Source organism: Lissotriton helveticus, chromosome 11 (assembly GCF_964261635.1).
Source record: "Lissotriton helveticus chromosome 11, aLisHel1.1, whole genome shotgun sequence".
NCBI classification, from domain to species: domain Eukaryota; kingdom Metazoa; phylum Chordata; class Amphibia; order Caudata; family Salamandridae; genus Lissotriton; species Lissotriton helveticus.
This window is the reverse complement of record NC_136072.1, coordinates 219,440,045-219,467,967: the sequence shown is the minus strand read 5'-3', so window position 1 is coordinate 219,467,967 and position 27,923 is coordinate 219,440,045. Positions and strand designations below refer to the sequence as shown.

The 27,923-nt window shown below is 42.2% G+C and overlaps 1 protein-coding gene across 1 annotated transcript in view; it reads left to right on the top strand.

Annotated features, from left to right (window-relative positions):
* Positions 1 to 27,923, top strand: part of KCNAB1 (potassium voltage-gated channel subfamily A regulatory beta subunit 1) — a 752,409-nt gene that overhangs the window by 230,847 nt on the left and 493,639 nt on the right. Inside the window, exon 2 of the mRNA XM_078666222.1 lies at positions 23,966 to 24,009. Coding sequence (XP_078522348.1) covers positions 23,966 to 24,009 — 44 coding nt within the window. The remainder of the gene's footprint in view (positions 1 to 23,965; positions 24,010 to 27,923) is intronic.

The following is a 27,923-nucleotide window of genomic DNA, read 5'->3' as shown; positions in this document are numbered from 1 at the left end:
TCTCAGAGGAGGACAGGGAAGTGAAGGGGGGAAGAGAACAGACCTGATAATTTAGCTTCCTTTTCCAATGTGGAAACCTACAAAGAAGGGCATTTGTGTTCAGGTAGAATTATTGGCAAGTATCAATTACAGATCCAGGAGAAAAATAAATCATACTTACTTACATATACTTACTTTGACAATATTTTTATAGTCGATATTCTTGCTAAGTGTGAGCTCGATTAATGATGTTGCACTATAAATGTTCAAAAACACTAGATGTTAGAGCAGGAAGCACTGAGGAGAGAGAAAGGTAAAATATTAGGTGAGCTGATACTTGTGAGAGGAGAAAGAGGTCGCTGGTGTGGGTGGGTAATATCAAAGACAGAATATTGAAGGGCCACAGTCAGAACCCCATTCAGAGGGCCAAGGGACCAGCAGGTGCTACTGGGCCCAACTGTGGGGGTTGAGGCCTTTTACTCCTGATGTCCTGGGTATCACCTACTATGGATCCTGTGCTAGTTGGCCTGGTACCCCTTCAGCACTTGACTCCCAGTGGTAATGTGAGTTGAGCAGTCCAAGTCTTCACGGGGAAGAGGTAGACACACGTGAGTGAACGCAGGCTCACAAGTCAAAATACGCGCAGCAGCAATAAATTATTGTCCAGTCAAATACGTGCTTTACAGAAAAATAAGTATTTATATAAAATGTTAAAGTAAAAAATGACAACATTCACAAACAATACACACAGGCCCAGATTTACAAAGGTGTCACGCAGCACAGCACTGAAAAGTACTGTGCTGCATTACGTGACAGGGAAAGAACAGGCAAGCACTGTATCTACAGAGATATGGTATTCTCCTCCCCTCTCCCTAGCACTGGCACAGAATTTTGTTGCAGAGCACCATGCACACGCCTGTGTGCCAGAATGCAAGGGTGTGTGCGTGAGTTTTGAAAAGTTTTTGTACAAGAAGGGTAACCTTACAATACAAAATACTATGACTAGACAAGTTTTAAAGGTTTTCCTACTTTTAATGTGTGCTGTCCAGTTTATCACGCATGCAAAGTTGGAAAAGGAAGGAGACATGAAAACACTTCTCCTTATAACGCCTGCTTTCCAGCATTCTTTTATTTGGGCACAGAACCCTGCCTACAAATGTTAGCAGATAGGATTTTGCATCAAAATAATGTGTTTATATAGAAACGCCTAAGTACCACACATGTAACACCCCCTTGCAAGTAAGTAATGCAAATCAGGCCTTCGGGCTGGTTAGCGATACTTTTCCTTACAAACTAAAGCAAATACTAATTTGTGTTGGTTTGGAAATCACTAAAAAGATTTTGCGTCAGGTTTGAGCTAAAAAAGTAATGCAAACCCAATGGAAAACCTTTGTAAATCTTGACCACAGTCCCCTGAGTCAGGGCTCAAGGGGTTCATAGGAGAGTCCCTGAGTCCCACTCCACTCAAGCTAGCGGTTATTCCCCATTCATTATAGGGGACATTCAGGTTAAGCCACACTAGTAGTTTGAGCTTCAGGAGTCCCACTCCGACTGCCTTAAAGTCAAAAAGTGTTGTAGAGCCACAGCGCCATCTAGTAAGTACCTTCCTCCAGTGCCATTTGGTCTGAAAACAATCTTACCCGCGCCTGCATGGTCCAAGCAACCGGAGTCTCTGAGCGTGCCCCCACTGCGAGCGCTCGGACTACAGCATCTGTCTCCGATGAGTGTTTTTCATGCAGCCCAGGCAGGCTGTGCTCAGCTGCCCTAGAATACCCCCACACATGGTACTACAGCAGGAGCAGTCAGGGAGTTATTGTGGCTCCTCCAAGCTGCGTAATTGTTTTGGGTTGTTTCTCCTAGTTAGTGAGGGGGAGGGGTACGGTGATCTTGGTACTGGCCCTCGGTCATGGTTCAGATTGCTAGGGTCACCACAGCAGCCTTTCTCCTCCACTGATGAGCCTGACCATGCCACACTTTTTCCTTGTTCCCGGTGGCCCTCACTGGCATAAGGGGTCACCATCCAGCCACAAGAGCTCAGGTTGGATTGGCACAGCGGCAGTTATCATGGTACCCCCCTGCGTATGGGGTAGAGGACTTAAGACCACAGACGGGCTGCAGCCCGCTCGAAACAGCAGCATTCTTCGCAGCGGCCCTACCTGGCTTACGGGGTCAGTGACCTAACACCGCATATGGGCTATGGACTTCTCGGCCAGCAGCACTCTTCTGGGTAGCCCCACCTTGCATACAGGGTCACCTACTTCACCCTACACACAAGCAAAGACTTATTCAGTGCAGCAGCAATCACAGCTCACTTCACAGCGGCCGTCCTCTAATATACAGAGGTTGCTCACTTTTCCTGCAGACTGGCAAAATCCTGTTTGGGGCAGCAGCTGTCTCCTCACACCTTGCTAAGGAAATCCACTCACCAGCCTTCCGAACGGGACCTCGCTCCTTCCAATGCTCTCCTCTTCCTCATAGGGCACACTGACATTGGTAAGCAGACCGGCATTAGTGCTCCAGGATCCAGGGCAGGCGGTCTTGGATTCCATGGGTGATGTCCCTTTAACCAGCTGGGATATTGCAGGCCTTGGCCCCCAGTCTTGGCACAGGCAGAAGTCTTGCCGTGGCTCTCCTCCTCACACAGCCCATTGACTTCTTGACAGTTGACATATTTTTGGGACTCAAGCTCTCCTTCTTATAGTCCATTTCCAGACACCAAATGTGGGATCATATTATCAAAAACGGCGTTAAAATGATCGCAGATTAGCGTCAGAAAACTGCAGTTAAAGCGGCTAACATGGGCTTGATAATATGCCCTGGAGAATTCCAATAGAAGCCCATGTTCACAGCAGAACATGGACTTCTATTGGAATTCTCAAGGGCATAATATCAAGCCCATTATAGCTGCTTTAATGGCAGTTTTCTGCTGCTAAACCGGCGATAATTTTTAACTGGAGAGCTGGAAGTTCCCTTCCTCCAATGTTTCCCACCCTGCTCTCAGGAATGCAGCATTACACACACATCTTTCTGAAGGAATTCCTCTACCCCTCTCCTCATGTTTCTCTATCCAGCCCTGAATCTCCCAAAATGAACCCGGAGTTTGACATGCATTGTTTCCTTCACTTGCATACAAACACCCAGCCCATTTAAACAGCATCCACTCACTGCACAGCACTACACCCTTTAGGTACTGTACCACTCACAGGCACACATACACCCAGCACATGCCGACGATATACACACACTGAACAGTATTGCATTACCTCTGTATTGTACCATTCACAGGCACACGTACACCCAGCACATACATACCACGAATGACAGCACAGCACTACGCACCAAACTGATGTAGGCCAAGGGTGAGTTAAGCACACAGCAGTATAACTTTAAATAAGTAAGCCACTAGGCCTCCCTCCAGTGGCACAGAAAAAAAGGACATGTTCACTCCTAATAATCCACCACCATGCTCCTGATGCTTAACCACTGCTGAAGGCTGCAACCTTTCACCACTTCGGGCACTCCCACTGGTCCAACATGATAGCAATCTCTGAGACAGGCCTGTGCCATCGTGCACATGCATGATCAGTGTTTGCCTACGACAAGAAAAATTTGCTTTAGGGATCCAGACATCATTACAGTTGGAGCACTCAGGTCAGGGGTGCACGCCCACCATCATGTGAGGGACTTTTCCGTCCAGACAGCCACAATAGTGTGAACAAAATATCTAGGGACAAAATATTGAAAGGTAAGTTGGTATAGATTTTCTATACCTAACTAACCTATATATATATATATCTTTGAGGTACGTAGATGTGGGCTTTAGAATACTAAATGCATACCGCCTTCTGCGCACTTACCTCATCAATATTTTTTCCTCGATATTCTAGTCACAATATTGTGACCTCTGTATAGTCTGCCTTCGCTATTCCCTTCCACAATCAAGATTCATAGGAAGGGCGATGTGGAAAACTACTGATGTAAATAGAAGGATGATACTAAAATGATGAAGAGGAGAACTGTTTGAGAAAAAAGAGTGATGTAGAACACTTACAATGAAAGTTTGAATTGCTGAGCAGCAGGGAAGATTAAAAAGAAAAAAAGATAGAACAAACATAGAGATAGTGATTAATGTGCATTCCTTGTATCCCACTAAATGGCAGCTTTTGCTCCCTGAGTTAGTCTTGTCGACTCAACATGCATGGTATCTTGTATTTTCAATCAATCAATCAGTCAGGGGTTTGTAAAGCGCAGCTACTCACCTGCGAGGGTATCAAGGCGAGGGGGGCTGCAGATCTGTCTGAGCTCTTGATTTCCCACCATTTGCAGAACATCACGAGGAGAAAGGCCTCTGAAATGGGTATTCTTTAGTAGTAAGAGTGACACAGAAGCAGGCATCTCTAGAAATCCCTGCTAGGAAGCATGATAAGTGGCCCCAATAAGTAGCCCACATTTTGATAAGGAGCTCCTGCAGAGATAATGAAGAAAACAAGAAGGACAATAACATTTCTTTTTGACTCTTTCAAGTCCTGTTGTTACAGAGATTTGTAATTTGGCAGCGCTGGGAGTTCCCCATTCTTTGTTCACCACTGTCTTCAAGTTTCATTCTGCAATACTGAAAGCAATTGTAAGTACAGGATGTACTATGGCAGGAGTCCTCTTTATGTACTCTTACATCCTTTTGTAAATCGGCCACAAAACGTTCAATTCCCTCTTAGTAAAAGTGCAACAGTCCTTTCTATGTGTACTAAATGCATGTTTCTCAGGGCCAAACGTGTAAATTTGCCCTTAAACCACCCCCCACCGCGTTGGGAATCCTGAGTGTGGAATTTACCATGTCCTGAGTTCTGAAGAAATACTAATGAGGTCTTAAGTTGTCCAGTAGAAGCACAAACTATACTCATGGTATGATGTATATATGGCCTTAAACTCATTCACCTGGGAGAAGCCTATTTTTCAAAGGACAACATCATCCTTGTTAGCAATTGAAGTGATTCCTGTCTTAGCTGAAAATTCCAGAGGTTAAGAAAATGAAAATCTAAACAATTTGGAAAAACATTCTCAACTACATTGTACTTTTCATATTTTTGAAAAGCCTCAACATACACACTTGTGTTCTTTGTTCAAATTCTAGCTAATGTGCATATCTCTCCATCTTTTTGGAAGGTTGGCTGGTGAGACTCAATTTTAACAGGAGACTCCTGTTTTTATTTCTTCAATGTGTTACATGTTTTGATGTATATATTTAGAAAACATTGCGTACACATTTCTTTCCGGTGCATGTCCCGGTCATAGCTGCCAAGGTTTCAGATTCCTCATGTGTGACATTTTCATAAGTTCAGTGGAATTATGAGTGACATTCAACGACTATGAGTGACACTTTTTCAGGAGCAAAATGAAGCAATGAAGAGGAGGGAAACCTAAATATCAGAAATTACACCCATTTGAGCAACGAGAAACCCTAAGAAGATCTTAAAACTGCTCCAAAGCACTAGAAATGGAAGGGCACTAAGTTGTGAGAGAGGCCCCAGAGCGGAATCTGAGTCAGCCTCACTGACACTTAACTCAGCTTTGTACAGACTGCAGACAGTGACTGCAATGCAGAGCTCAGCTTAAACACTGTAACACCTGATGCGTGGTACTTGAGAGGCCTGGTTTTACTCAGACCTTGCAATTCTAAATTTAAATTACAAGACAATTGTAGTCAGTGAAATCAAAGATTACCCCATGCTCCAGCTTTATCTGATGCTCTGTTCCCAACTAAAAGCCACACACCCACCTGCCAGAATTCTTCTATTCTCCTTTATACATTCACTTCGCAATCAAAATAAAACAATTACTTTTGCTCACCAATTTATACTCCACCAGTATAAAAGTTCACCGTCCATTACCAGGAGTCTTCCAAAAGAGGTTTCTGCTCTTTAAGAATGAGGAATCACCGTCCTCCATTACTTTGCAGTGAGTGCGGCAAGTGTGAGTGCATGTGAGAGTTAAAGTGCAAGTACAGGTGCTGGTACAAGTGACAGTGAAGGTGTGAGGAAGGTGAGAGTGAACTTACTGGTGCAAGTTTCAGTTGAATGAGTGAGGTGCAAATTAGATTACTTTTCAACTTCCATGGCAGGTGCGAGGAAGGTTACTTGTGCATGTGGCAGTGAGGTTCCTGGTGTAAGTACACCAGTGGGTTTATGAGTGCAGATGCGAGTGAATTTACTGATTGATTAATTGACTGATGAGTGCCAGAGGAAATGGGAACGACAGTGCGAGTAGAGGCATGCTTGCATGTGCCAGAGCAGAACTAACCTCTGATGTAATTGCTTTAGCAATGCTACGTGTTTAGTAATCCTACCACTGAAGTTAAGCCAGAAGGTGTGAAGAACAGTTCAGTCAATACCCCTGTTTAGAGTTGGGAAGGTAAGAAAACGTATAGAAATTTGACACATAATAAGAATGTTCTGGGAAATATGGAACTAAAATTAACAACAAAATTAACTTCAATTTACTGGTACTGCAGTAGCACAACTATTCTTAATCATACTGGATAAAACCACAAGCTAACATGTACAATACCATGATTCACAGGGTGATGCATTTACTTGGAAACTAGCGCTTAGGGAATGTAGCTCATCATTTTATCATACAATGACAATTGCTGCCTTGTAATCCTAAACTTTGTCAGCAGCGACCTGGTTTTAACATTCAACTGCTTCACATAACTTTCTGTGACATACCTTTTGCTGTGTAATCACTGAAGCATTTCCTTTTCATTTTTTGCCTGGCATGGATATTGACTGGGCATGAACAAAGAGGCTTGGGAGACTCGTGACTAACATTAGTAGAAAGAGGGATGTACTCGTACTGTCTCTGCGACTGATTCCGCTGTACTTAATCTGAGCACATACTGGCTGAGGAAGGCCTTGTCACGGTGAGCTGGAGAAATCCCCCCTTCAGCCACTGACACCATCTGGTTACGGCAGACTCACTCATGTCACCACAAAGTAGGTGCTACTGACTGTGGCAGGCTGTTGGCTGGATGGGTGAATTCCAATCACCATCATACTCGCAAAGCAGCTCTGAGTAATCTTTGTACCCCTGGCTTGCGTGCACACACACATGCACACTTGTGTCATGGCCGGAGACATCAGCACTTTGACGGGGGGCAGTCACAGTGCCCCTCCCCCGTGCACTGTGAGGATGGCTGGGCCCTCAGGCAATGTGGCAGTGGGAAGCTGAGAATCTGGCTGCCTGGCCTGGTTTACTACAATGTCTAGGCACTTACTATCAGCGAGCGCAGGGTACGTCAGGTCCGCCGGTCTGAGCAGCTCCGCGGTCCAGTACTATTCCATAGCTGCACTACCACTCTCACGCAGCAGCCACAGTGGCCCACTCCCAACGAGTCTTGCGTGCGCTAGCCAGTGGGCCGCGCACTGCGAGCTCAGGTGCGGACTTCTGGCTGTGTTAGTAGTAGCTGCGAACTTGGCGCCGCCTGGCCCCTATTCAGGATGTTGACTGGGCAAATTAAACAAAACCCGATCATACACAGTAACTTTGCCGCCCGGCGGCAGTGAGTGAAACATTGTAGCCAGCCTTGGCCAGAGTGAGCTGCCTGAGCGAGCCCCCAAGGCTGCTAGAGCAGCACGCGCTGCCTGAGTGATAATACCAAGTTGTCACTGTCTGCCAGGTACTTAAGCAGTCTCCAGCTTGAACGCTGAGGAGGCGCTGTATGGGTGACAATGCATTTCAGTGCGGTGATGAGGACCACCCAACTGAAATGCGTTCATCTAACGCCTGATGCGTGGTGCTTGGCAGGGATGCCTGGTTACCATAGTGCTGCATTCCATTTTCGCTAGGTTTAAACTATACAAATACCAAGTACATACATACGTCACTTTTAGTAAAATAGTGTCTTTTACATCTGGCGTTAGCCAAGACCTTTTGATTTTACTAAAATATGTGCAATGTACTTACATATAGAGGCTAGCAGCCACCTCTATTCATCCATTGGTCTGTTGTGCCATTCACATTTTGTTTCTGCACACTGCATTATACAGCATGGGGCAGTGGTTCAGCCTACTTAAGTAAGCCACTGGTTAACTTCACTTTCAGCGACTGCATTTAGCTCTTTCACAAGGAGCACAACTGCACACAGCCTAGTTCCCTTCAGTGCCAGTCTTTTTATTTTTTATTTATAATTGCCTTAGTGTTGACTTTGTGTTTATAGCCTGATGAGATGGCAGAACGCTTCCAATGCACAGTCCATGTTTATCAGATTCCATTTCCTGCCAGTGCTGATGTAAATTTCTTTTGGAGTGTTTTGCTTTTCTGACTGTGGCTATTTCACAGTATGTCAGATTGTGTCAGTTTGAAACTGTTCTGTATTAAGGTATTCCTTCCTTCCTTCCTTCCTTCCTTCCTTCCTTCCTTCCTTCCTTCCTTCTTTCCTTCTTTCCTTCTTTCCTTCTTTCCTTCTTTCTTTCCTTCTTTCCTTCTTTCCTCCTTTCTTTCTTTTTCCTTTTTTCTTTCTCATTTGCCTTCTTCCTTTCTTGCCTGCTTTCTTTCTTTCTTTCTTTCTTTCTTTCTTTCTTTCTTTCTTTCTTTCTTTCTTTCTTGAGGTTTGCACCCAAATCCAGACTTATTTTTTTTAAGGTCTATCTTATCCAAGACCTTTTTATTTTACTAACATTATGTATATAGCATAGTAACTTAAATGTGTTTCGACCAAACTTCATCCATTAGTCTGTGGTTGGTGTCATTCTCATTTTTCTTTCACCCATTCCAGAATGCATTAAGGGGCAATGTATAAGCCCACTTCAGCCATTGACTGACTTCACTACGAGTGTTGGAATGCCACCCACACACAAGGAATCCACCCATAAACAAAGTAGTTTCCTTCAGTGCCAGGGAGTACTATGGTAATATGTGGGGGGCTTTAGACCAAAAATACCTTGTTTGTCTGTGGCAAATGATTTTGTTTAGATTGGTGAGGGCCCTCAATATTCTCAAACAATAATGTTTCGCAAAAACCATGCCAAAACAAGAATTGCCAGAAGGCTGACTTCTGAATTGCCAGAAGCCAGACTTATTGACTTTACCAAAGCTTGTTTATACATAGGCTCAGTCAGGCATCAGCATTCTACCAGCTGTAAAAGCATGACCCAGGTGCTGGAGCAATAGCTCAAGGCCTTGCATACGTGTTCAATGATGTGCAGGTTATCCAGGAGGTCACAAGTTCAAATCCTGAAATAACCCACTCAGCCTTCCTTCCTCCCATAGATGATAAAATGTGTACATAAGAAACAGCAACATCCATTATGTATAAAACAAGCTATTGGAGCCAGTTGCATTCAACAGCAAGGTGGGCGAAGAAGGGGATGCTGCTGAGTGATCGCGTGCATGCCCACCCTGGATGGGTGTCACCCTCCAAAGGTTGGTGAGTTGAGAGGTATGAATGCCTGCCGCTACCACGTGTCAGTAGATAACTGGTATTCTATACTTAGGTATCATATAGCATCATTAAATTAAATGTATTATTTAAAAGTGTGTTTATTATAATTTAATACTTATAGAAACAGGGTACATCCTTTCATATCCCTGCCAGTTTCCGTGTTAGGCATTCCCAAACTGGACGAAAACAGCTAAAAAAAAGCACTTGAAAACTGGTGTGAGTGCATCTTGTACAAGCACCCCGCCCTCACACAAGGACCTATTTTATGGAGGCAGCCGCATGATCCCATTGAGTAGGTGCCAGCTCCCCCTGTGAAAGTTCTCCTGTCCAGCTTGCCCGCAGTCCACTATCCTCTGCTGCCTGTCTACCTGCTGCTCTCTGTTTGTGCCTCCTCTGCTCATTTCTTGCTCTATTTTGCCTTTCCTGCTCATTTTTCTGCTCTCTGTTTTGCCTTTTTTGGCTTGTTTTTCTGACCTCTGTGTTGTCTTTTCTGTTCATTTTTCTGTCCTCCGTTTTGCCTTTTCTGTTTGATTTTCTGTCCTCTGTTTGGACTTTCTGCCTGTTTTCTGCTCTTTGTTTTGCTCTCTTCTAATCTATATTGCCTTTTCTACTTGTTTTTCTGCCCTCTGTTTTGCATTTTCTGCTAATTTTTCTGCCCTCTGTTTTGCCTTTTCGGCCCGCTCTTTTTTCTGTCCTCAGCTATGCCTTCTTTCCCTAATTTTTGCCCTCTTCTCACCATTTTCTCTAGACCTGGCATTTCAATGGAGACCTCGCACCCCAGCACCCAGATACCCCAGGAGGAGACAGTGCTGCGCTCTACAAATGCTGATTAAATGAATGATGAATGGGTAAATGGGTGTGTTAAAGGGTGGTTGGATGACTGTTGATTGAAATGGTGGATAGATGGATAAACAAACTGATAGATAGATCGCTGGGTGGTTGAAAGGATAGGATGGATGGATAGATGATGAGTGAACTAATGAATGGATAGATGAGTGAATGGATGGGTGTAAGTAAGGATGAGTAAAAGAATGGATGAATGAGTGAAAGGGAGGATAGATGGATGGCAGGATCGAAGGGTGGACAGATGAATGAGTGAAAGAATGGATGGATGGATGGATGGATGAAAGGATGATGGAAAATGTGGTTGGATTGATGCATGGATGAACAAGTGAAATGATGGATGGATGATTGAAAGGAAAGATGGCTGGATGGATGAGTGAAAGAGTGAATAGATTGATGGGCGAGTGAATGGATGGATGAGTGAAAGAATGGATGGATTAGTGAAACGGAGGGTAGATGGATGGCTGGATAGAAGGGTGGATGGATAGATCAGTGAAAGGGTGAATGAATAGACAAATGAGTGAAAAGGTGGGTGGACAGATGATTGAGTGAAAGGAGTAATGGATGAATAAAAGGGTAAATGGATGGATGAATGAGAAGATGGATGGGTGAAGAGTGGATGGATGAGTGAAAGAATGGATGGCTGAGTGAAAGTGTGGATCAATGGATGAGTGAAAGGAAGGATGGATGGAGTCAAAGGATGAATGGACAAGTGAAAGGGAGAATGCATGAGTGAAAGGATAGACAGATGACTGAAAGGATGGATGGATGAATGGATTAAAGGGGATGAATTAGTAAAAGGATGGATATGCTTGTTGGATAGGTTTGAAGATGATTGGAAATGTTTGGATATATATGTACGGACTTATGGACGGAATGGTAACAGACTGAATGTTGATGGAAAGACTGAATGTATGACAGAATGTAAAGGTGAAATGGTAGGGGCGTCATCAACCCCCTGCTTTAGCAGACACAGTGGGGTGGGCATTTTAATTGGCCTCTTCTGTCTGCAACTCAGCAGACAAAGTCTCATAATCAACACAAAAGGGTGGGAAGGTGAGTGAGTGAAAGGATGGATGGGTGGATGGATGTGTGAGTGAGTGAGGGAAATGATGAATGTATGATGTTCAAACGCATACAATTACAACGCATGCCTTTACAACACAGTTTTTACATCGCAACATCCTTTACGATGCATTCCATTACATCGCATGACACTGCATCGCATTTTTAGAAACTACCTTTACAACGCATTCCATTACATCGCATAATACCTTTACAACACATACCATTACAATGCATACCATTACATAGCATTTAAGGTAAGTATTGGATAGTATAGGGGTAACAATTACTATTCTAACTCCAGGGGGTGCAACAGTAGGGTAAGTGTTGGATAGTGTAGGGGTTAAAAATTACTATTCCTACTCCAGGGGGTGCAACAGTAGGGTAAGTGTTGGATAGTGTAGGGGTACTATGCGTTGTAATGGTATGCATTGTAATGGCTGCGTTGTAGTGACATGCGATGTAGTGTCATGCGTTGTAATGTAAGGCGTTGTAATGCCTGCGTTGTAGTGACATGTGTTGTAAAGGATGTTGCAATGTAATGAATGCGTTGTAAGTGTAGTGCGATGTAATGACTGTGTTGTAAAGGTTGTTTCCCGGAAATTATGGACTGGTGGATGAGTGAAGGAGTGGATGGATAGATGCATGGACGAATAGGTGTAAGGATAAATGTAAGGATGGATAAGTGAAAGGGAAGAAGGATGGATGAATGGAATAGAGGATGTGTGAAAGAGAACAGATGGATGAGTAAGTGAATTATGGATAGATGGATGGGTTGAAAGGGTCGATGGATGGATGTAAGGATGGATGAATGAGTGAAAGGGAAGATAGATGGATGGATCGATGAAAGGGTGGATGAATGAGTGAAAGGGTGAATGGATGAATGGATGAGTGAATGAACAGATAGATCGATGAGTGAAAGGGTAAATGGGCTGATGGATGGATGTGTGAGTGAAAAGGTGGGTCAATAGATGCATGGATGAATGAGTGAAAGGATGGATGGGAAAGGGAAGAAGGATGGATAGACAGATGAGTGAAAGGGTGAATGCATGGATAGAAGAGTGAAATGATGGTGGATGTATGATGAGAGAAAGTATGGATGGATGAGTGAGTGAGTGAAAGGATGGATTGATGAGTGAAAGAGTAAATGGAAGGCTAAATGAGTGGATGGATGAAATAGTGAAAGTGGGGCTAGATGGATGGCTGAATGAGAGAGTGGACAGGTGGATGAGTGGAAGGGTGAGTGGATGGATGAGTGAGTAAAAGAATGCACTGATAGATGTGTGAAAGGGTAAATAGATGTATGTATTGATGTATGTAAGGATGGATGTCAGAGTGAAAGGGTGGATCAATAAACGAGTGAAAGGGAGGATGCACTTATGTATGGAGTGAAAGGATGTATGGATAGATGAGTGAAAGGGTAGATGGATGAACGCATGAAAGGAGAGATGGATGAGTGAGGATGGAAGATTAAAGGGAAATGATGGATATGTTTGATGGATTGGTTTGAAGATAGATGGATAGGATTGGATATGGATGGTCAGACAGATGGATGGAATGGTGACAGACTGAATGTTGGATGAAAGACTGAATGGATGGGAGAATGTAAAGGTACAATTTTGATTATCAGCGGGTGGATGGAAGGATGAAAAGATGAATGGAGAGAGGCTAGGATAGAAGAGACCAGCAAGCTCTTCTGAGGAGGGATGAAATGACTTGCATCGCTTGCTTGGTGTCATAGGAGTTTTGGTTTCTGGCTGCTCACCTTGTCACTCAGCCATCCTGATGGTAGGGATAGCCCATTGTTGGTTTCAGATTAGGGCCAATGAGAATTCCAAATCAAAGTCATGAACAGAGCTGGCAGACTCTAAGTACAATTTTAGCAACTTGGGTGAAGTGTCATTTTACTGACCCGCATCGTAGCCATGTTTTACACTTCTACGGGCAAACTGGTGCGATAGGCGCTCCCTGGAATTGGCTTGCTGTGGGAAGTAAGGCCGGACTGGCTGTTGCGGGCACCGGGCAATCCCCCGGTGCGCCGCAAGGGTGGGGGCGGGTTTTGGACCGCTGGGGGGCGTTTTTTTTCCAGGGCCGTTTATGCAGCATAGCTGCAAAATCGGCCCTGCAACAAAATGGGCCGAAAACCGGCCCCGGCAAAGAGCTCGGTCGCATCCCTAACCTCCCCCCTGGGGGGGCCGTCCAGCACTTTGCCGGGCTGGTTTTGGTTCCCAGTCCGGCCCTGGTGGGATGGGGCCTGAGCAGTCGTTGATGTCAGAAATGAAATAAAAACCATGAAAGCTATGAATAAAAGCAATGAACTCAATGTTATTAATACAGTCTGCTTTTAAGAAAGCGCCATGAGTTATTGCAGAGAAAAATGCATTAACTTCTTCTGATTGGATTGCCGATTATACTTGGATGATCACTAAATAGATTTTAGGCATACAAATCCTTACATGAAAATAACATCATAACGCTACCTTTAAATCCATAATTATTTCTATATATTTGTTTCTTTTACTGCGAATTTTAAGCACAATTCGCTGGGTGTATTTTTACTTTAAAACCCTTCAGAAGTCAAAGGTTTTGAAAATGTCTGCGATGTACGCAGTTGAAGGCAAGCAATTTCAAACAAAATATGCTTTGCCCGTGGCCTCAGGCCTCTTTTAATTACTGAGCCTTCAGCTACAAACATTAAAGCTGCGTACAGTGTGGTGAGCACTTTCGGGATAATCCGAATTCTTCACACCTCCATCTTTAGGTTTAACCCGGAAGCACAAGAACGGAAACAAATCTGTCCCTGGGGCTCGCGAACCCTCCGGCCTTGGTTCTTTACAGTTTAAAATATATATCTATTGATGTTGCTTGAGAAACCAGGATAAATGTATTGGGACTGTAAACAGTTGCCATCTCTCTAATGACCACATGAGCTCTCATCTTTAATCCTTTATTCATCTGAGTCTCCGCCAATTACTTATTATTTTGTCAGAAACTGGCACAGAAAGTAAGGCTAAACGAAGCAGCTGCACAGTGTTTGTGCAGTCGTCAGCTGTTCGGCTTTGGGATGGAGCCATGAAAGGGTTCTCCAGAGGAAAGTCCGCGAATATACAAATAATGCAATATGTGCCAAGCAAGGTAGAAGTCTCTCAGAGAGATGCGGAGACTTGTGATCTGGAGCACAGTAGCATTATTAGTGTGTACAGCCACTGGCTCCCTATACACAAAAGTGCACAGTTCAAACTCTCACTCACACCTACAAAGCACTACACAACATCGGCCCAACCATCCTCAATAGCGGCAGGGGAAAGAGCGAGGTGAAGACTGCTCCGGTCCTGGGCAGCGAGGACAGGGATCGCCATGGCGGAGCGAAAAGGCAGAGCTGCAGGCGCACAGGAGAAGGTGGCGAGGCAGCCTCCCTAAGGTACCAGGGCTGCAGCGGTGATTGGCGGCCAACAGTGCTCCTCGGTTCAGGTCCCGGGGGCAGCGGCGGTGATGAGGCAATTAAGGCAAGAGGCCCCAGCGCATAGCTGGCACCGCGCGTGGGGCACCTCTGTAGGTCGGCCAGGTCCCGGATGACAGCAGCAACTAGTTGGCCAAACCTTCCGGAACATACCCACCCCAGGCCCCCAGAGAACACTCTTTATCGGAGCGGCCTGTCCCGCCACGGACTCTCATGGACTTCTTTACTTTTTCTTTTGTCCTGGCCGCCATTTTGCTGCTGCTCTCGGACGCTTTTCTCTGGACCCCGACCCGCCATCTTGTCCATTCCCTCGTCCTTTACCCTTTTCCCTCGTTTCCTCTTGAAGATCCTCAAATGTTTCTTCCCTTTTCTGATTTGTCTTTTCTCCATACCCTTGTATTCCTCCCTTCCTCCCTTGGCGCTGTGACTGCGTCCCCCCTCCGACCCCATTTAATGGAACTCTAATCTTCTGTTTTTTTTGTTTTTTTTTGGGTCTTGACCTGAGAAAATCTACTATGTGTATATATATGTATATAGAGATAACTCTAATCACTAGTATATGTAGTAGACCTTTGTACTCTCTACCATTCCTATGTAACTCTTGTATATCCATTTGTATCTCTTCCTTGAATGATTTTACTATTTGTACATTTGCAATTTTTCTTTCTGTTTGTATCTCTTCCTTGTGTGACTTTACATCTTGTACATTTGCAATTTTTTCTGTTTGTATCTTTTATGTAACGTATGTAATCCTAAATCCTTATGTTTTGCAACTGGTTCTTATGTAAAGTGCTCTGACACCTTCGGGTAAAGTTCGCGCTATATAAAATCGCATCAAATAAAATAAATAAATAAATAAAAAATATTCTTTCACAAACCATCCAGACCTTTCAACTTAGCTGCCTCCTCCTGGCATACGCATATGCTGAACCAGATCCATGGGCCAGGCCATGTCCTACATCACTGCTAAAGTGTGGAACATGCAGCCTGCTCCACGTCCAGGCATCCTCTTCTCTCCTTGAATTTCGCAAGAAACTGAAGACATGGCTTTTCAAAGAACCTCCTAAATCTGACCTAGGCTAGGCTAGACGCACACATGCACGGTGCCAGGATACCCTTCCAGGTGATAGTAATCTCCACAAATACACATAACATAACATAAATGAACTATTCACTTCTAACAATTATACCAGTGTAAAAAACTGAGGAAGCCACATTTAGGAACAAGCATTGACAAAGGCAATAAGTGTCTCCTGTGAGAGCTAATGGCTGTGGCAATGTTTTGTAGCCATGCTGCACAGCAGCGTGCATGCTTTGCAGTCTGGCTAAAACACATTTTTAAAAAGCATTATGATGTAGCCAAGGCAAATACACTTATTTTAATTAATGCTGAATGGATCATACTTTTTTTTTATTATTATTTTTAGCCATGCTGCACAGCAGCCACTTTACTATACAGCATGGCTACAAATCATTGCCAAAGTCAGCACTTACCATGCTGTAAAGCATGAACAAAAAGCAATGCCAGAGCCAATAATCTCAAAGGTGATACCTATTGGCTGTGCCAATGCTTGTTAGGTCTTTGCACATCACCCCTGTGGCTCTGAGCAAATAAATTAATCCTCCCATGCATGAAAAAGAAAAGAAATATAAAATTTGGCAAAAAATCCTTTCCCATAAAGAAAGCAATTGTGCCCATGTCCATGTCTTAGTGAAAATACAGTTGGAAGGAGAAAACATCTGCTGTCATCATAAAAGCATATACTAGCTGTTGTTACAATAAACATCCACTTCAAAGGAGAAAAGGGCTTCTTTGAAGTGCATGTGGCATAGTAAAAACTAGCTACAAATGGCAAAAGGTTAACAAGGATGACAGGGAAGGGGGCGTTAAGCGGAAGGACAGCAATCAAGCTGAAGCAATCAGTACTTAGTCCATGCGCCAGCCGAAAGAAGAGGAAGTGAAGCCAGCACATGCTGGCCAATTAGAAGGCCACAAAGAAGAGTGACAATGACGTTAATTAACGTAAGCATTGAGCAGGCTACAAGCCCCTTGTATACAATATCTCTCACGAGAGGACATGCAGCGCATGTACTATCACAGGCAAGTCCTATAAAGGTGGAAGAGAAACCAAAGACACCATGTTTATGCTTGCACAGCATCTTAAATGCAGCAATTTACAGGTAGAGGTGGTGCAACAGCTTTTTATGGCTCCGATATGAATTCTGAATACTTACTTGCCAAAGTTAAGGATGGATGTGGCACACAAGGTCACACCAATTTACTCACCTTTTCAAGATCTCTGTGTACAGTGCTAAACAGTGTTGGGACACACAATATAGTACATTGGTGCCCATGTTTATTATCTTGTTAGATATCAAAAGCTTAACTTTGTCAAAAGTGCTGGCAAAAACAGGAATTAATGTTATTATATGTAATGTATTTCTAAAGCACAAACTCACCTATATGGGCTTGAAAGTGTGGGTACACATTCTGGCCAATGGAGCAGCCTGTTTGTTTGTGTCAGTTGTTAAAGTGACAGATTTTGATTACTGTGTGAAAGGTGAGGTGTTTTTAAGTAACACAGGCAAAGAGAAAGTAGATTCCATCAGTAATTTGAGATGTCATCGGTGATTTCACTGACCATGTGCTGAGTGATGAATTATGTGAGGTCATAAGCAGTGTATTGCAGGGGTGTACCTTATAGTTAGATCAGTTAACTATAAGTGCTGAATTTCAATGGGTTTTTACAAGTGAAATCTGAGCCCTTATCTAAAATGTCCCTGTAACCTTTGGTTTTTTCAGTGAATTTCCAAGTTTTTTTTATTCTATTGACTAACTTTAACACCCCTGTAACCTTTTTGTTTTTCTCAGTGCATTTCTAAGGGTTTTTAATACTATTTTCTAACTATAATGTCCCTGTAACCTTTGGTTTCTCCAGTGACTATATATATTTATGTGATCAAGGCCTGTCAAGGCCGAAACGCTTCATGGCGGTGTAAGGGTGAAAAAAACTGTCATTCTGCACCACAAACTGGAGTTCGCACTCGTTTTTTTCCCATCCAAAGGGGATTGAGAGTAAACTAAGCTAAAAGTAATATATATATATATATATGTATATATATCAATAAGTAGTTATAGTTAGGACCTAGTATATATATATATATATATATATATCATGTGATTTAGACTCTGTGGAGTCGAAACGTGAGATTTATTTCCTGACTTGATTAAATAATCACTATATCAAGGATGTTGTCTGAGTGGATGGTTTCTTTTCCCTATGCAGCCCATTTTCCTTTAAGGTAAACGGCTGCATTAAAAAAAAAATTGCTTTATTTAAAAAGCAGTCACAGACATGGTGGTCTGCTGACCCCAGCAAGCCACCATCCCTGGGAGTGCTAGCCATTGCCAATGGGGTCGCAAATTGCACCTACCTCATGAATATTAATGAGACAGGCTAGTTGCGACCCCATTAGGAATTGCAAACAGTGTCTGAGGCACTGTTGTTAATTCTCTTTTGCGAGTCGCAAAACAACGCAATTTGTGACTCGGGAATTGGAAGGGTCGTACATCTGGCCCTGTGTGTTTTATGTGTATCCTGAGCACATTGCTGGTATTCCCATAGATAGTTTTTGCAAACACTGCAAGCACATTACATTATCTTTGCACAGGAAGGCAGCGGGTGCACATCACAGGGAAAAATAACAAAGAATCTAACAGGTTTTGCAATTTCCCTCCTACCCCATAGAAGAAATAGAGAGAGGAAATTTTAAAACAATTAGCCTTTTCTTATAAGTATTTTTGTGTGATAACATTTTGACAAAGGAGCTCCTTGGCCAATAATATTTGTGGATAAAATAAAGCAAACTGATGTTACACTATTTTGACTGCACTTGTTCGTAAGAAGAAACAGATTTGTTTGCCTCAAATTTAGGTTAAAATTTATTAACACAGAAAAACTATTTGTTTTGTGGTTCTGTTAACGCATCAAAAATGGAGCAAATTCATCATTCTTCATTGTCTTTTTTGTTGCAACAATCTTTATATAATACGTACTAAAGTGTACATGTTTGCCCACCTGCATACTATGAAAGGAGCTCAAATGCGCAAAACAGACTTTGCAGCTTTCTTGTGCAAGCCTGAAGTTCATGTTAGTCGCCAATAATTACTGCCGGTTTGTGTTGGGCAACACCACACAGCCCCTACACTCTTTGCCTGGCACATCACAGCAAGTCATGTGCTGTGATGCGCAGGACAGCTCCCACCCTGAGACCCATCAGTCAAACAAGTGGCACGCATCCTCATCAGCGACTTGTTCCAGCACACACTGCCTTGTGATGCACTGATCTTTTGATGTTTTTGTCTGTTGTTTCCAAAGTCCTAAAACCGGATATCAAATTCAGGTGAAGCCTAGTTAGCTATGTTAATCGATGGAACAGACACTGGTGTAGAGGGGACTTTGAAGGCACTTAATACAGTGTAACTGCGCTACCCTGAGGAATAATTGGCTCTTCATTATAGGCCTGGGTTCTTTAATCGACAAGCCGTCTCCGGCCACATTTACAACAGCTGCCGCGAATACCGCACAAATTCCGATAATACTCTCAAAGCACAATGCATAATGTACGCAAATACTATCTGCCAACAGTGTGCAGTGTCAACTTCATGAAATAGGAGTTAGACCCTCGTGATCCATCACTCGCCAAGTGAACAATCCTTTCTCGAAATCAAATAAAAGTACACCTGTGTAACTTAGTGCCCTGGGGAGGTGGGCCAAGATTGACCATGGGAAGGGGGGACCCGTGTGCGCCCCACTCCACATGTTTGTTGCAAAAATAGGCCCCTGGGACCTGGCCTACCTGGGTGCTAAACTAGAAACGAGCACAGGAGACCGCTCATTTTTTTTTTCAATTTTGCTGTGAATTGGCGAATCCGTTATGAAATCATAGCAAATTTGAAAAGATTTTTTTTTGCCCTGCCATTTGTCCCTGGGGTACCACACCGTCAAGGCTAGGGGGTAAGGGTATTCCTACCCTGCCCATATTTCTTTATTTTTCAAGGTTGAGTGCCAAAATAGCTGCCAACACTTCCTTGTTGAAGTGTTGGCAGCCAATCAGATCCATACATGAGATCGGCAAGATTTGCGGAGGGGTTGCGCCTCAAGATATACAATTTTTTTCCCTTTACTATCTCCAAAACTACTAAACAAATTAAACCAAATAACAAAAAGGGTTCTTTCTAGACCAAGAGCTACCTTTCTACCAAATATGTTGTAATTCCATCTAGCGGTTAGGGCTGTAGAGATGTTCAAAATCCCTATGGGAATTAACATATGAAACACACTTTTTTTGAGCCCCCATTTCTCTTGTTCCCCGCTTGGCAGATCGCCCTGAAACTTTCCATGCATAATTAGAATCAGTGGATCACTTTTTTGGGGGAAAATTGTGTGAAAATTCATCAAATTGTACCAAAGTTATAGGCATGTCAAAAAATGGTTTTCCTATGGAAACTAGATCCTAACTATAACTACCTGGTGACTGCCAGTAGGTAATATATAGAGAGAGAGACAGACAGATAGATATATCTAAATAAAGATATATGTTTACATTTTTGGTGTTTGTGTTGCACAAAATCAACTGGTATAAAAATCCATATTTCACAGGGAGCCCTAAAATTATTGGAAATATGTATTGGCTGCCTGTGAAGTACAGATTTCATCATCATAATGTCATACACTTTGCAGAGCTACCACAATTCTGCAACATGGAGGAACAAATCATGTAGCAATGTTATCTAAATTATGTAGCAAAAAATGGAATTGAGGCAGAACATTCTCTGTCAGTCTTATTTTTATTCACTTGAGACTGTAACATTTTTGTTGAAATCTGCAAATTTTGGAAATTATGTGGCAAACGTAGTATATTTGTCACTATCTGGTAAATGCCCCAGCAACAGAATTGCTGAAATTCAATGACTCTCGCCATTGGTGATCCTTTTATTAACAATTTAATCAAGAAAGTTAAACAAATTCTTAGGATTCTAATTCCAATCACAACCCTTTACTAGCTGCACTTTGAAGAAAACAGCTTTTACAAAAACCAAACTTATTCAAACTACCTTATCGGTACATATACAATACGGTCCTAAGTTTTATCTCTTGTCCAGTCCTTTGAAGTAATAAAAACCCCTTTGGGTCATAAAGATGGCATCCCGTGACCCTCCTCAAGTGGGGGCCTGGATAGTGTTTTAATAAAATGCCGCCGTTGGGTCTTCTTCAGCAGTGGATCTCCCAAGGATACCCAACATGGCTGAAGATTAGTGAACCTTCAGCCGCTTTCCCACTATTATACCAGCGGCAAGTTTCCAGCCACGCTGCAGCCTCCTACTTAACATTCACAGTCCACTTGCTGTTAGACTGTTGTCTGTAGCACAGTTCAGCTTCATCTAGATGCATGTATCAAACAAATCCAAGTGTATTCAGAGGAAAGGTTGCTCCCTGCACACAAAAAACACAGGGAGACAACAGAAAAAGCCAAACCCTGGTCAGTGTAATCTTCCAGCAAATATCCATCTCCCGCTGTGTTGGGAGGCAGTGTCTACAGACAATGGATCTGGGCATTTGGTTAGGTTTTGTTTTTTTTGTGGGCATTAGTCACTCTGGGTGAACTGCAGCGCCATTCGTATTCCCCTCGACTACAGTGGCTGACCATTAAATTTACTGAACTCTGCTTTTCAGTGCTGAAGGCACTTGGGCTTACACAGCAAGCAGTCTAACAATAAGGCTAAAGAACTCACTATTCCACCACTACTGGACTCATTAGAAGGGGGACCATCCATTACGACACGGTGTTTACACCGCACTACTATTACAACGCTGGTTTTACAACGCAAGTCGTTACCACGACTTGCGCTGGAGGGCGCTCTAGGCTAAGGAATAGTAGATTTACTATTCCAACACCTTCCCTACTGTACGTAGGCTGGTGTTAGAATAGTAAATCTTACTATTCCTTACTCCAGCACCCTACAGCGCAAGTCATGGTAACGACTTGCGTTGTAAAACCAGCGTTGTAATAGTAGTGCGGTGTAAACACCGCGTTGAATTGACATACAACCCATTGGAAGGAAGCCAGGTCCACTAGAACCGTTGCTGTACTCGAAAGGGCCAACTAGACAGGGTCTCTACGGTAACAATACCTCATTTTGATGTAGACACTCTCGGACTACGGTCGTTTGAGTTGTAGCCCAAGAGCATTCTCCCTGGGATCTGGGATAAATATTGATCTGAATATGAGCTTTACCTCATAATAGAATAAGCCAAATGAATTATCAGAAGGATACAGCCAGGGAAGCACTTTCATAGGGAGAGGTATGGTTGGTGCCATATATTGCCATTTAGGGGTACAGCTAAATTACTAGAAAAGGTCAAAAACATTGTCTTTTTTCCATATAGCAAGAGTGCTTCAGCTGGCAAAGTGCTATTTGTCCTGAAGCATTGAAAATCCGAGCACCATTTCTGCATCTTTGCATCTTTTTAATTAATATCGTTGCAGATTTCCTGTACCTCTGCTTTGCTATCTCAATAGAAATTACTTGTTTTATTCTATTTTTAGAACACACGTCTAGGAGCGCATCAAAATGTTACATCGATGTATGTACCTAATTTCCATTTGGACAAGAGGAAATTTAAATTGCATTTGAAAAGAAATCATTTACTCAGTGGCTTCCCACAGATTTATTACGGTCTACTAAACTTCAATAATCATCTCTCAGTGTTCAATCCCGTCAGTCTAGAATCCAAAAAGCACCATGCAAAGTATTCATCTTTTTTTAAATAAAAATAGGTTTCAATATAACTATAGCCCAATCAGTATATGACAATGTGGGTAACAGGTCGATTACATTTTCAGCTATCAAAATAATGACAGAGGGTCTTAGAAAAGGTGTGCACTTTGAATATTGAGGCCACAATACATACAGAACAGAATATCAAGGAGAAAATATTGAAAATATATATATATATATATATAAATCCAGATTTTCTATACCTAACTCCACATATGCACCTACGGGGTACATATATCTTCAAGGTACGTAGATGTGGCGTTTGCAATAGTAAATCTATACTTCTCTTTATGCACCTACCTTTCGATATTTCGTCCCTCACTGTTGATATTCTTGTATTCTTGTATGTCGATATTGTTGGTGTCCATAGTCAGTAGTACAACTTTGGAAAATACTACATGGATAGTTTTAGGTTAACACATTTAAGGCTTTTTTTGATAAAAGCGTTTTAATTACTTTCAAAACTTGGAAAACCAATAATAATTTTTTTAATAGATCTGAGAGCTTTGCCTCTACCTATGCCTACTTTCCGGTAATTATGTGGTAGATATGCTACAATTAACATTCAGGGCCTAATTTATGAGCACTTTTGTGCTGCCGGAATATCACTTTTTTGACATTCTGGTGGCGCAATGTGCACCTGCATTTTTAGAAGGCCACGTAAAGCCACTTTACGTGGCTTTTCATGGGCTTGAAAATATGTGCCCCTTTCACACAAAACACTGTGGGAAAGGGGTGTTCCATGGGTGTGGCTGTGGATGTTCCCACGCAACACCCATGGAATCTGACGCATTCCCAGATTTACGTGGAATTGTAAAACTGGGAATGCGTCAGAATCTAACGCCACCCCGAGGGTGGCGTTAGGGAGGCACAACCAGGAGAAATGTTTTAATTTCTCCTTGTTTTTTTCTTTTTCTCACACATAGAAAGGGGAAATTGCCTGAATTGTGGTGTCCCTTCTTGCACAAAATCAATCAGTTCTGCAACGCAGGCACCCTTGCACCATGGTGAAATTATGCCTGCACTGGCACATAGCAGCCCATTGTGCACCAGCACAGGGGAAAAGGACATATCTGGTAGACACAGTGCATTCCTGCCCTTTTGTTTTGATATAGGGCAGTGCAGCCTTGGTTCCTTGCGGCGCTCCGCTTTGTCAAAACCTCATAAATGAGGCCCTCAGTTTGTTCGGGATATGTTTCAGAAAGGATACATTTCCAAGATTGATTGAGGGCATCTTACTCTGTTATCCAAAGAATCTGTGCTGATCATGCCATTGAAATGTTGTGGACTTAATCTAAAATTGTAATAATTATGGTTGCATTTCTTATTTTTTCAGAAATCTTGGAAAATCTGGACTACGAGTGTCGTGTTTAGGTCTAGGTAAGTTACCCTGCTCTAAATATGCTTAAATACATTTACTTTGAGTGAAACAAGGCTGTACCATCCCAAAAGCAAAAACGAAAGTAAGTTAACATCAGTAGTTGCAAGTACGAAGCACTTTAGTAAACTTAGGTTTAAGGTTCTCAGACAATGGGGGCTGGAAATCACATAGAGAAGTTAGTGCAATGAATATGGTTAGGAATAAAGAGGGGATATTCAGATTTGCTGCTAAATTAGGTTCTAAGCTCATAGCAGAAATGATGAGACTTTATAGTGCTAAGATAGTTTCTGCCGTAACATATGGGACTGGCATTTAGGGGGTAGGGGATAACCTTATCTTGCGCAAACAAGAAGACAAATTCCTGAGAAGTTTCATAGTGGTACCACTGTCAACCAACAGTACTATTGTCCATATGGAACTTGGCTTATAACCCATATCGGTAGTTTTAGAGGTCAAAACACTGGTACTTTGGTGCTCAGTTTGGTCAAAATCTGAGGCCAAGGTATCTCAGGATATTAGTAGGGATTGTATGGCGTTGGAAAAGTTGCATAAGACACCGTGGCTTTTCCAGATCAACAGGAGTCTACAATTCATTGGAGACAGTCTTATGTATTTGTCGGAGAACCCAGAAAATATTATACTCTTCCCTAAAAATGTAGACCAAAGCCACAGAGATACCATATGCATCTTATCATACTCATCAGGGTGTACAGTGCTACCATGGGCAGGTTCACAATCCATATCAAAGATTTCTCCTGACAAGATTCCGTTTTTTTTATTATACATCACATGGTAGATTCCCCGATGGGAACTAAGTGGGCACATAAAGGATATTAAATGCCCATATGCCAGTGTATCAACCCAATCAACTATGGGTGCAACCCTCTTTTGCAAATTTTATATCGAAGGTAGAAAAAAGTATTTAAAGCCCCTGTTTTCAAATGAAGGACTGTATAACTATAAAAAAGCATACCAATTCCTGCTTGAACTTAATGATATAAAGTAATAATAACAAGGCTAGGCCTAAGGACTACAGGATAATTAGTCGTAGTTAATATCGTTATGATCAATCGATATTTTATCATTACTTCATTCATTTTGATTTTGTAGACATAAATATCTGTTTAACTCTTACCATCCTGCATTTTTATCCTCTTCATAAAAAAATAATCAAGTGATAAGCGTGTTAAGGAAGGCTGAATTGTTGCTTGAATTTTAAATATGTGTTTTGTGAAACCATGGGAACTTTCATGGTATTTTGTTAATTTATGTTTGAATCTTATCTAGCTACAATTCTGACCCAGATTTTTTATTATGGATGGATTATGTATTGATCAAAAGAAATCATGACTTGTTTTATCCCAAATTAGTTTTATTATTATGAAATTCAACAAAATATTGTGGTTTTATGGGCTTTTATGGTCATTATGATATGAACCGAATAAAGTTTATTTTGTTTCTGATGATGGGTTCTCTAGAGTCATAAATGCATCAGTACACACTCCAGATTGCCAGTGCCTACTATATTTAATATGCAGTTGAAATGCATATACTGAAACACAGGTAAACATACAGAATAGCATATTAGGCTGATTGTATTAACCTCTTCGATGCGTCGGACGGCCTCTGGCTGTCCGACGTCACAGTGGGCGTGTGTGGAGGACGGCCGGGGGCCGTCCGAACCGCACACACGCCATTTTTTCAGCACCGCAGCGTAATGTCTGCCGCGGCGAAGAGGCTAAACTGCATTGCACTTTGGAGAGCAAAATGTGTTTCCTGATTCACAGGATCAAAAATGGCGAGATCTTACCATTGTAAAGTTTAATAATTCACATGGAAAATCCAGAAATACAATTCCATGTGGGCAGATCCACTCATGAGGTGCTTGTAGATATTCCTGTATAAATGCTCAATTTGAGTTGCTGGTTTTTGCTGGAGTCCACCAGCACTCAATTTTGGGGACTGGCGCTTATTTGTTTTGCATCAGACATTTCCCTAGAGCAAGAGAGGAAGAAAACCCTCAAAAGGGAATGAAGTAGGAAGAGAAAGACGAACAAACCATAGCAAAGGGAGCAGGAACCTGTATAAGTGAGATACAGCAGTAAGTAGTGTATGATAGTAGATGGAAAAGCCACGAGGTCAATTAACGACTAAGCAACCTCAGTATTCGGTGCAGTGACATTGAAAAACACTGTCCATGGGCTTCTCATTAGAGTTTAGGGCACCGGCACTCATTCTATTACAAATTAAACACTGACCTGGATAAGTTCACCTGTGAAATGTAGAGACCCCTCATAAACATTTGGGTTTGTGACTATTCATCATCTTTTTGCAGGTGGATTCCCAGCCTGAAATTTTTATTTATTTATTCCTAACAAAGGCAACAGTAAATGCATTTTAAAGCAGAGGTTAGAAGATGGTGTGTGTTGGCATGTGGTTAGAGATAGATGAGAGGGTAAAGTAGCGGGCTGTTAGGGTGCTAAGAACAGTGACTGAGGCAGGTTATAAACAATTAGAAGCTTCTTAAATGAAATCACTGGAGCCAAGGAAGATGAGGGTTGCTGTGTGCAGGAGCTTTATGCAGATAGTTCTTTTCACCCCCTGAAGATTATCACCCTGGACCTGGGCCCATGCCAAAAGCTGGCCCTGGCTCTCTGATCTTGGACCAACTAAAGTGACACTACAGACCAATCTCTAAAAAGTTGTATGATGCATCACATAAGTTTAAATCAAATACATGCAAAATCAATGCTTTACTACTTCATAGCACTATTTTGGAGCATTAAAATTCTGGTTTAGGACTACAAAAACATTTTCCAAAGAGAAGAAACACTTTTTTAAAGCTCTGCCAGCTTGGGACAGGAGATATCAATGTCAAGGAAAACAGTAGCAAACAAGCCTTCCAACAAAAACTGAAGAATCATCAATAAACTAGGGTGGGATTGCTTTCCTTGAGGAGCATGTATGTTTCAAACACTCATTACATCACTGTATAAAAATAATATTTTTGCCAAAAATGTTATTTTAACCTTGATTGTTTGCTTGGGTACATCGCTAAAGCGACACATGCTAAATTTGAAGCTAAAGTGAGCAAGACTAGAAAGTATTTCCTGCACTTTACCTTAAATGAAGTTGTCTTAAAGCTATCTCCGGTAACTTAATTGTGGAATTGCCTTCAGGATTTGCTCCACACTTTAAGTGAATATTAGAGTGTCTTTATTATGACCAAATATAACTGAATCATCCTGTAACATTGTTTTTTTGCCTTTGTTTTACTATGTTCTATTAACGGATGTAATTTGTAACTTGTAATGCAATGATTCCTCATGTAAAGCGCTCTGATACCTACGGGTCTAGCTAGCGCTAAATAAAACTCTTCAAATAAATAAATATTTGTTCTACAAGTTCACAAGATGTGTATTCTGGTTGTCACCTTTCAAAGAACACCTTGTTTCAGGGGCGGATTGGGACCCCAAAGCAGCCCGGGCAAAAAAAGTTCAGACCAGCCCTCGTACGGTGCATAGTGAGTGCAGCGAGAGAACCTGACCACTACAATGAGGGTTTGGGCAAAAATGGCGCACTCCACAACACATTTAGCATTATATATTCATTTGTATTAGCTTTTAAAGCATAGTAAATGATGACCTTAGAGTTCACCAGGATTCAATATTCTGTGTTGGGGCTCTTCAATGATTCCCTCACTATCAGATTCCAACAGTGCCCTCATCTCGCCATAGCCCCTCTCTCACATGTATTTCATATGTTTTATAGTGCCTCTCATACCAGTATAGGGTATGGGAGAATTTTACATAACACACAAGTGCAGAGACAATGAATCATACTTGTGTAAATCAGTGTATAGAACATGTTAAATAAGACAAAGGGGACTACAAGGTGTAGGATTCATGTCATC